The 10551-nt window shown below is 48.3% G+C and overlaps 2 protein-coding genes across 3 annotated transcripts; both read left to right on the top strand.

The window, feature by feature from the left end:
- Positions 1–247: 247 nt before the first annotated feature.
- On the top strand, positions 248–1712 carry LOC111082353. Its single transcript, XM_041595519.1, has 3 exons — positions 248–266; positions 731–1050; positions 1128–1712. Exons 1-3 carry the CDS (start codon positions 248–250, stop codon positions 1605–1607), a joined length of 819 nt encoding a protein of 272 aa, XP_041451453.1. The 3' UTR covers positions 1608–1712.
- Positions 1713–7331: 5619 nt separating this feature from the next.
- Positions 7332–10311, top strand: LOC111081906. Of its 2 annotated transcripts, XM_022378074.2 has the most exons (4): positions 7332–7388; positions 8248–8804; positions 8897–9046; positions 9207–10311. In XM_022378074.2, exons 1-4 carry the CDS (start codon positions 7382–7384, stop codon positions 10002–10004), a joined length of 1512 nt encoding a protein of 503 aa, XP_022233766.1. In that variant the 5' UTR covers positions 7332–7381; the 3' UTR covers positions 10005–10311. The 2 variants fall into 2 exon arrangements, with proteins under 2 accessions (XP_022233766.1, XP_022233759.2); XM_022378067.2 differs by lacking the exon at positions 7332–7388 and having other exon boundaries at positions 7844–8804.
- The last annotated feature ends 240 nt before the right edge of the window (positions 10312–10551 follow it).

A 10551-nucleotide genomic window follows, 5' to 3' on the forward strand; every position in this document is an offset into this window, starting at 1 on the left:
ACAACCCGTCTTCAGATCAGCATCTGATCAGCTCTAAGTTGCCCAGTTGCCAGTGCAAGCGCTAACCTTACGCCTACCTCACTCACCCACAACAACAACCACAACCTCAATATAAACCCAAGCGCAGTGTTATATATAACTTAGTTTCGGGAATCAGTTCTGTGCTAGTGCATCTGCACAGCCCAAAAACACTCTCTGTCACGTGCTCATCGTGTTATTGTTTTTCCCTTCGTGTGTGCGCCGAAAAATGGCCAGCTACAGCTACAGTCACAGTCCCAGTCCCATTGCCAGTGGCAGTGCAAGCCAGATCGAGGATAGACTGTTGCCACAGGACACAGAACCCCAACAACAGTCCTCAAGCAAACCCCGCCACAGGGTGGGCTCAAATTCAGTGCGATTTGGCCGAGTGTGTAAGTGTTTCCTCAATTACTTCTGAATCACTAACGTCATAAAACCCGACAGTATCTGCGAGTGTACATATGTATGTATGTACATATGTATGTCTGTATATCTGTATTCGTAGTTTACCTGTGCTTCTATCTGTTTCTGTAAATACTCTTGTGTCACAAGCTTGCAGGGCCATATGTCTTGCAGGGCGAGCTGCTCTAGTCCCTGCTCTAGTCCTAGTCCCTAGCAAAAAGTTCGAACATTTCAAAGCAATCTAAGATTTCAAATGATTTGCATTTGTATTTGGCTTTCCTTACTGATTTCGTTCACAATTCAATTGCAGCTCCCGCCCGGTGCTGGCTCCTGGGTGTCCTGTTGCTGCTCACAATCGCCGCTAGCTGGCCCACGGGGACATCGGCAGCGCCGCGACGTCTCAGCGGTCGCCACCTAATACTGCCCCACCGCCACCACGTGCACCAGCGTTCGGCGGAACACCAGGCATTGGATCAAACGAGGAATATCACAATAGTGAGGCCCGAGCCAACGTCCACCCTGCTCTGCCAGTATCACAGGAGCGCCATGTCAACGAAGGCAAGTCTGGTCGGTGCCCAGAATGTGGCCGAGAAGACTATGGAAGCCATCACCTGCCTGATCGGCCAGTGGGTAAGTGGAGCGGAGCTTAAAGCGGTGCTGCGAGCGATACCTTACCCCCTGCCCCCTTCCCACCCTGTTCTCTTTAGCTGGATTACTATTGGAAAGATGGCGTTACATTGAGCGGCGCGATAGACCGCTACTCATTGCACAATCTCAACCTGACGCATCCGTTGCACGAGGAGACCAAAAAGGTGCGCTTCGATAGTGACCCCGAGAGGTTCATCTACGAGAATCAGGCTGAGGTGAGAGAGGCCAGCGAGGAGCTGCCCAAGATTGCCGACGCCCTGATGATTGTGCGCCATCTGATGCAGAGCGTCACCAAGGGGCACAGCGGCTACAACTGCACCTTCGTGCATATCATCGAAAAGCTGAGCCACAACCTATACATGGCAGAGGCAGCCATGAACAGCCAGCCCTGCAGCATGTCCATCTATACGTACGCAACCTCATACCCAGACCACAAGTTCGGGGTCACCCTGGAGGCCATCAAGCTGCTGGCCGTCGTCCAGCAGAAGTACAAGGTCCTGCTGGAAAAGCAGAATGGCGACGAAGAGGAGGTCAACTAGGAGCGCACACACACGGAATAATGTATCTCCTCCTTCAAGTTCCCAGAGTTAAAGTATACCAAAAAGCAATCGCCACCATCAACCACCTGCAGCCACCACCACACCCACACCTCCACCACTATGCCACATAAGTCTATTCAAAGCTGCTTAAAGGGAGCTACTAAAACCCAATCTGCCACCCACTTTCTCCTACGTACATAGTTATTTATTATTATTATTATTATATTTATATTATATATTGTTTTTTTTAATCCCCCGCATATCCATTTGTATTTATATCGCTTAATTTATATACCCACACGCACACACATACCTAAACTTAGCCTCGCAGGCTCGATCCACAATGCATACTACATATACGAAGTTATATATCCGATTAGCATAATAATAAATTAATCTATTTAATCACGCCTACTTCTGTTGATTTCTCACTTCTCTCATTTCCCTGGATCCTGATATCGGATGGCTCCGACTGCACTTCGATCGGTTGAGTCGGTGGTCTCTAGACCCCCCCTGAAATTCGTACTTATCGCATTGCTGAAGCTCTCCAAAAGGGAGTCCCAAAAGGGAGGGGGTTCCTACCGTTCCCGTTCCCGTTCCCGCTCCCGCTCCCACTCCCGCTTTTTCCCACGGCCACATACTTTGTAGACCTCATCATACACCTGAGAGAGGCATGGCATGGAATCTCCCGGTAAGAACGGAAAAACTACAGAGCCCTGATCCAGTCACTCACTTGGGCACGTTCCACTAGACATTTGACGGCGCCCCCCCAGCGCCACCGCCACCCCCACCCCCTACGTGAGTCATTATATATGGGGCCAAGTGTCGAGTACTTGTCGCTTGATCTGCGGGGGAGAGTGTACATGTGTGTGTGTGTGTGTGTGTTGGGGTATTGTATTGCCATTTTTTGGAGCTATCTCGCATTTACCGTTGCACACACTTCGGAGGCTTCGTCTGAAGGGGTAATCGGATCGTATCGGCTGGGAGAGATACATATGTATGTATGTATGTATGTATGTCTGTGGTGGAGGGGATCGGGGGAACGTATCGGATCGGTTAGGAGCGATCAGGCCTGTGCGTGACAATGGCGTCAGTCCGCTGAAGCGGTCTTAACTGTAAAATCCCATTGAGTCAGCATTCGGCAGAGGCATCAGAAACAACAACAGCGGCAGGCAGCAGCACCGAAAGCAGCGACAGAAGCAGCAGCAGAAGCAGCGACACTGGCAGCGGCAGCGGCAGCAGCAGCGACAACCGGCATCAGATTTATGAATGAAACCAGTCGAAACGTTGAGAGTCGTGGCTCACGTGCTGCGCGACACTAACTGCCCCTCCTCCTCCCTCTATACACTTTTACACCTTAATCACACAAATAAATTCTAGCTGTTTCCACTCCGTTAGTTGTTATCTCTCTCCCTACGCCGGTAAACGCCACTGGACGTTCTTCATCTTCACTCCTCTGCCTCTGTTGGAAGAGCTTTCTTCTGTCTTTTCAATACATATACATATGTACTATAGCCCTTATTATTTTTGAGCACCCGTTATAACAAATTTGTATTAAAATATAATAGGAAAAGTATGTGAAAATTCAGACTGTTGCCGAACCTGCTGCCAAACCAAAAACATGCAATCGTTCATGACATTCAACTCTCATAATATTTACATTTAAATAATGAAACCACTCCTCTCTCAACCATTCCATTCCATTCCACTCCACTCAACACGGCTAGCTGGCCACTCTCTTGCGCTCTTCCACTCAACCGATATGCTCACTCTCGCACACACACACACACACACGCGCGCTGGTGCACACGAACGCAATTGTTCTCTTTTCGATTTTGATTGGCTGCAAATGTCTCTTTATTTTCATTGGTTGAAAAGCGAACAAATTAATAGTGGGGTTAAGTGAGAAAAGAGAATGGACAGAGAAAAAACCAGTGTGTTGGTTTCTTTGCAACTTCTCGTCATTTGTTTGAGTTTCTTTAAATTGCGAAATAATTATTTCCATTTACGAGGTATCTGAAATATTATTATATTATATTATATTATATTATATTATATTATATTATATTATATTATATATTATGATATATATTATTTTATTAATATATCTTTTTCTTTCCGTTCTTTCACTGCTAAAAGATACACGATAAATAAATAAAATTGTACATATTTCTGTATGTCCATAAGAATGATGTTTCTTAATTTATATGATTATGCATACAACTTGTAAAATTATTTTGGAATGATGATCAGAAATTTGAATTGATTTTCAGAGTGGCAGGTTTGATCTTATATTTTTTCTAATAAAAGAGAGTGTATTTATGTGTATCTGTATAGATTCGGATTAAGATTCGGATAGCTTAGGATGGGAAGCTATAGCTTTAGCCACTTTCCCCCTCCACTTCCCACCACTGTTGGCCCAATAAAGCCCATAACTAATGCCAATTGCACGGCTAATGGCACTGAGCGGCTGAAGGGAGTTCGGAAAACAATCAAACAAACAAACAAATAAACAAACAAATAAACAAACAAATAAACGAACAAACGAATGGGCAAATCGACTAACTAACCGTTTGACCCGTACAAGGGAAATTATGTATGATAAAGCGAACAATTTTACGCATAATCAAAAACCATCACAACAACTTGCCCCGAGAAAAACTAACACCTCGTACTCCTACTCCCACTCCTACTTCGTCCTACCTTTAACTCTACTCAGTCCATGCCGCCGTCTGTTGCACACACCCACAACAACAGCAGCAACAACAGGGCTGAAACGAAAGGCTAGGTAGGAGGAAGCAGAGGCTGAGGCTGAAGGCAGAAGGCAAAGGGACAGGAGCTAAGCAGCGTGTAATGATGCCAACTGAACGTCGCCCGTGTCCCGAGGTCGAGCCCAAGACCGAGATCGATACGGAGGTGTTCGTTGTGGCAATTAAAGCGTATCCTTAGCATTCGATACGCCGCTAAAAAATTACACCATGACAGGACACAATGCATTCACAGAGAGAGAGAGAGAGAGCGAGCTTAGACCTCACAGAACAACTCAATTTTGTAGCAAAATATTTTTGTTGTCCAGAACGAATCGCAAGTAAAACAGAAAGGACATCCTGTGGTGCTCTCCGTTTTCTTTGCGTCTTCTTTGTGTGTGTGTGAGTGTGTGTGTACCGACAGGAGCAGCAGGAGCTCATCAATGCAATAATCGTGTCCATCGATAGAGATAGAGATACGATACCCATACCCATACCCCCTGACCATACTCATACCCACAGCTACTACCCATGCCCATGCCCATGTCCATGCCCATGCCCATATACCCATGCCCCCTACCCTCACCTATTCCCAACAACATTCCCGGATGAAGTTGTTTCTTTGGGTGCGAATTGTTTCTGTTTGTGCTGCCGCCTCGGCCGGCCCAAAACAGTTCCCAAAGGACATACGTAGGCACACAAAAGGTGGCTGCCACCTTGATATATATGCGTATCCCTCGCAGCGAGTCCTGTGGGTCCTGCGCCGGTGGCGCGCGGCGAAATCAAGGCGAGTGGCCCCGCTGCGAGACACGGCTGCTTCCTGCTGCCAGCGATTCCACTTACGGTTAGACGCAAAGCCAGTCAGTCCATTCCTCTCTCTCTCTCTCTGTGCTCCGTGTCTACGAGGATTCGTCTGCCTCCCTTTTCAACTTTAACTGCAGCCTCAGAGTCAGAGTCAGAGTCACAGCCCACAGCTGTTCGAGCCTGGGCCTGGATACATGACAATGCTGCCATAATTCCATGCCTCTGCCCACAAAACAAAGCGGGAAAACTCAATTTAATTAGCTTGTCAATTGTTTAAGCCAGGGGGAGGCGGGGGAGGGAACTAGGGAGAGGGAGTGAGCCGAGTCCGAACAAAATTCTGGCAAGAGGGAGGCCTAGGTAGCAGCAGACCAACACCCATAAATGACCCTCTCATACCTGCGCGCCAGCTGTGCAACATGGTCTGTCTGGCTCTCTGAGCGAGCGGAGCCGTTTAAAGTTTAAAGGAGAACAGTTTTATACATACGAGTACGTACTCCCTGAGCAGTCGGCGGGAGTACGTACCCCCCCCACTGATCCCAAATAAAGATTACACCACGAAGCGTGCACTAGAAACTTTTTATTTTATTTTATTTTAAACACTTCTTATTATTATTATTATTGTTCTTTTTTGTCTGGACGTGGCATCAATTGGCCCATGCGACACCAAGCCGAAGCCTCCCAACCGACCGAGGGGCGCAGCCGCATGACGCGCGACGCGTGTTACCGAACCGATCGCGAGCATGGCAGGTTTATTTATTATTATTATGAAAGTGATAAAATCGTATTGAAATTAACTTTCTGATTTGTACATAAATATGTATGTATGTTAGTAGTTTCTATTATAGACTCAAAGGATTTATGTAAGAACAAAGAGTTACTTTCCCTAAATAAATATATATAATATAATATTTCTAAATGAAAGAGAGCCTCCAAAAAGAGTCGCTCCTGATATTATTATGTTGTTATAATTACAATTATTATTATATTATTATAATACATAATACTTATGTTTATAATATATGTATTGTATATTTTGTGGAGCAAGAATATGCTGTAAGAGAATTAAGTATTTTGGAATGGAAGATGGTACATAAGTAGAAGAGTAGTTTTTTATAAATTCGGAATTCGGAAAGCTATAATCTTAAACGAATCCCTTTGCAGGATTTTTAGCAAGCATATAGCGCAGAATGAGAATAAAAAAAATACAGTACGAGGACAGCGCTGTAAAAGAGATATATGTACATATGTATGAGAGAGCAGGGCAGCGGCTTTTGGGCAGGCACAGAATATGGAACAGGTAGAGGCCTTGCCCCTGCCCCGCTCTCTTTGAGTGAGTGGCCGTGGCCCGGATTGGGTGAGCAGGAAAAATGAGCGGTAAGTAATGGCGACAATATGGCCAGCGAGAGAGAAGGCAGCCAGGCTGCGGGACAGGGACAGGGACAGAGCGAGCGAGCTAGCGATCAGGTAGACACACACACACACACACACACATACGGACACCACGTGCAGGTGGTGGTGGGGACCCACAGGCAGCAAGAGGATCTTCCGATCACAGCCAGGCAAGGCAGGCAGGCAGGCAGCCAGCCAGCCAGCCAGGCAGAGAGACAGAGACACACACAGCCACAACCACAGGCGTATCGTTCGTTTTTCTTTTTTTCCATTTTTCACATTAACACCAACTGCGACGCCGACAGAGCCATCGACGTCGACTGAGCGCTCTGTTCGCTTCAGTTTCAATTTCAGTTTCAGTTTCGGTCTTTTGGAGTTGGTCGAAGCCGTCTTCGAAGCGGCCCCAGCCGCAGCCACAGCCGCAGCCGCAGCAGCCTCTGTCTCTGCCTCGCCTCTCAACAAAGAAAGCTGGTCGAATCCAGCTCAACTTTGGGTTCAGTTCGGTTTCATACTCGGACGTGATAAGAAGTGTCCGCGAAGAAGTGATCATCATCTGCTCATCAGCTCCAGCAGTCAAGAAACAGCCAGTCAAGAACGAGACACCGACACCGACACCATCCTCCACAGCAGTAGTGTCTGAGCTTATTATATATATATTTTTTTGTTCGAGTGTTGTGTTGCAAGTGCCAGTGTGCCCCCACCCCCCACCCCCCAAACTTGAGAACGAGCCAGCGGCGGATAAATTGTGGATTACCAACGGATTTGGATTCTAAAGCGGAGCGCCCCTGCCAGGTATCCACGGGGATCCTTGCTGAACGAAACTTTTCAACTATAATGCGGTGTGTGTATTTTTTCTGATTCAAACTTATAGTTTAGACAGTTTTAGAATTTTAATTTCCATTTCACCATTATATAAAGTTAATATTTAGCGCGATTTTAGCATGTAATCCTTGATAGTTTTTCCTTGGCATAATTATTGGCAAATATCAGCAAAGGACCAATCAGTTGGGAAATATAAATATATATTTCCATATATGTAACTCAGAATCGAGAAACCAGACAGCTTGGCAAATATAGAACTGCTTTGAAATGTGTTCAATAAAATTATGGATTGGATTTAGCTTCTTTAAGGCCATAGAGCTAGCTTACTTATGGTCCTTTGGTCATCGATCGGCTATCGATCCGCTTTATGTAGGTCCTCGCAAGCTCCGTTCCGTTCTCCGATCGCCCGATCGCTTGATCGCCCCCCCCCGATCAGGCTCCTCTCGAGTTAGTTGTCTAAATTATCTAGTTTGATCCTATTCTCGACCAGATTTCGCCCTGGAATAGCTAGCAAATCCATAAAAGGCGCCAAAAATTTAAAATAATAAAGAAAATGTCAAAAAAGCCGAACAAAATTCTTAAGGTTCTCGAAAGGTTGCAGTTGCACTTCCCCTGAAGGGAAGACCATTCTGGAAGGATTTTCGTAGTCGGATCGCAGATCGCAAGATCGCCGATGGCCGATCGTCAGCTAGGGGTCCAGGCCCTGGATGAAGTCTTTTGCATTGCCGATACTCATTTTGCGTCTTTCTTCATCTCCTCCCGCTTTCACCAAATTCTCCCGTCGTGCTGCCTGCCAACGATCGACACGGACACGGACACGAACACGGACACGGACACGGAAATAACCACAATCACGGATCTGGATGCATCTACCACAGTTGGTTGGCAGTGCGCTGCAACCACAGCTAAAGACACCACGACGGCCGAGAACGGGAACTGGAAAAGCAACGGGCCCAGGACGAGCATCGGCGGGCATCGGAGGAGCTCAAGGGCCGTGCGGCGGCAGGACAATGCGGATATGTGCTCCCAACTGCCGCACTTTATCACCCTGCTCCTTCCAATCGCGCTCAACTTGCTCCTCGCGGCACCTGCACACACCATGACGATGCGTACGGCCAGCGGCGGCCTCACGGTAATCGATGCCAACCGCCTCCGCACCACCACCACCAGCAGCATGGCCAGTCCCAGTCCCAGTCCCAGCCTCAGCCTCAGCATCAGCATCAGTCCCAACAACCTCAGCTCCATCTCCGCGGCATCTGGGTCATCCGGCTTTTCCTCGCAGCCTCGCAGCAAGCGGCACAGGAAGAGGAACAGCAATTGGATTGACTACCGAAACTTTAACGAGAGTACCACCGCCCTGGAGTGGGTCAATCCCTGTGGGGGATCCTACCATCCCGCGGTTGGGGATCGCTTTAACCGCCTACGACCTAGGCAGGTGAGTTAACCCAGCCCAGCAATCGCCTCTTGCATGCCCAGCTAATCAATCATTTCCCACATTTTCGCCTGTTCTCCCGTTTTTTTCCGTAGAGCTTCAATCAGCTGAAGCGCCATGCTTTCCGGGAGTACCGCGGACTCAACAGCAGCCAGGACTCGGTCATCGATATCCGGAACATGACCATGTGGTCGCTACACACTCAAAACTACAAGTTCCTGCCCAAGCTCAAGCCCAACTCAACGGTAAGTCAATTGCCCCAATTGATTGCCCATTCCACAGGATCTAGTAGGATCCCACTACCACTTCCTTCTGCTCCTCCTGCAGTGATAAACTGTGACTAACGCTCTTCTGCTCTCTCTCTCTCTCTCCCTCTCTCTCTGTATCTCTGTTTCTTCCATGCAGATTGCCCTGAAGCGCTGGTACCGAAACATGCAAACGTACGTGGCCAGCTTCGCCTATCTGCGGCGACTCCAGATCCGCTGGGACCAGCGCTTTATCACCCGCGAGTCCACCACGGCACGGGAGCTGAGGGAGCTGCTCCTTAGCTCTCGGCGCATTCTGTGCGAGCTGGAGACGGCCGTGAATCAGACCAGTCCCCGTCGAAAGCATCGGCGCAGTGGCCCCGGTGTCGCGGCCAATGGATCCGCCACCATGGGTGTGCAGCTGCCGCAAATCTCGCGTAACGAGATGAACAAGCGCCTCAAACTGCGCAGCAAGGGCACTGGGGGTCCGGCACCGGGTGCGGGAGCCAACACCGGTTCCATGAGAATGGCCAACGAGGCGGACTCGATCGACATGCGGTTCGTGAAGCATCACTACTACGAGTTCGTGCGCACCATGTGGCAGCTGCTCCGGCGTGATGGCAAGCGGGAGAAGAAACGCTCGCATCGGCCCCATCACAAGCTGCAGCAGCAGCAGCAGCAGCAGCAACAGCCCCGAAAACAGCAGAGGGAGCAGCAGCAACAGCAGCCTGCGAATCGGAGTTTCAGCCGATCACGGAGTGAAACCAGTTCCACTTCTAGTTCCAGCTCCAATAGCAGAGACTTCAATGAGGTATCCAAGCCTGCGCAGAAGTCCAAATCCAATGGGACCAGCCGTGGCAGCGGCAGCGGCAGCGCCAGCATTGGAGGCAGACGCGGCAAGCGACAGTCGACGGCAGAGGGCAGACAGCAGAGGCAGCGACGCGTGCTGCGCACGTGAAGCATAACCACACCCCGACCGATACACCGATCCACCGATCCACCAATCCAATCAAACACCATTTCAAACATCCACCACCACTCCCGAAATCCATAGATGGTATAGTATAGTAAAGTATTTGAATGTCATCCCATGGCACTCCACCTCTCTCTTTCACTACCGCCTGCGAACTGCCCCTGCCCCTGCCCGTTGCTGCCCGTATCGAGCATTACTCTACATTTCATCCACGTTAAGTAATCAGTGAGGAGTGAGCAACCATGAATACCAGAAAGCAACAATTTTCTGCTAGATTTAAGGAGTTTTCGAAGCATTTGCTTGGATTCGTAGTAGAGGATTCCACAGGATTTCATCCCGAAGTTGCCGTTCTAGTCACATAAGAGCAACCGCTAGATCCCCAATCCAATCCAAATCCAAACCCAAACCCAACCCCAACCCCAAAGATCCTCTCCGCATAGAGATCTTTTTCGGCATCCTAACTGGAAAGTATTATTTGTATCTATTTATAATTGCATTATTTATAATTGGCATCGTTTTAAGGCTCTAAATT

This window comes from Drosophila obscura, unplaced genomic scaffold, assembly GCF_018151105.1.
Source record: "Drosophila obscura isolate BZ-5 IFL unplaced genomic scaffold, ASM1815110v1 contig_73, whole genome shotgun sequence".
In the NCBI taxonomy this organism is placed as follows: Eukaryota; Metazoa; Arthropoda; class Insecta; order Diptera; family Drosophilidae; genus Drosophila; species Drosophila obscura.

Bases quoted from the DNA above. Each gene is read 5' to 3' on its own strand.
- LOC111081906 (XM_022378067.2), top strand. From the start codon at position 8,043: ATGGCCGATCGTCAGCTAGGGGTCCAGGCCCTGGATGAAGTCTTTTGC. The intron at 8,805-8,896 runs GTGAGTTAACCC...TTTTTTCCGTAG, and splicing joins ACCGCCTACGACCTAGGCAG to AGCTTCAATCAGCTGAAGCG. The intron at 9,047-9,206 runs GTAAGTCAATTG...TCTTCCATGCAG, and splicing joins AGCTCAAGCCCAACTCAACG to ATTGCCCTGAAGCGCTGGTA.
- LOC111082353 (XM_041595519.1), top strand. The intron at 1,051-1,127 runs GTAAGTGGAGCG...TGTTCTCTTTAG, and splicing joins CCTGCCTGATCGGCCAGTGG to CTGGATTACTATTGGAAAGA.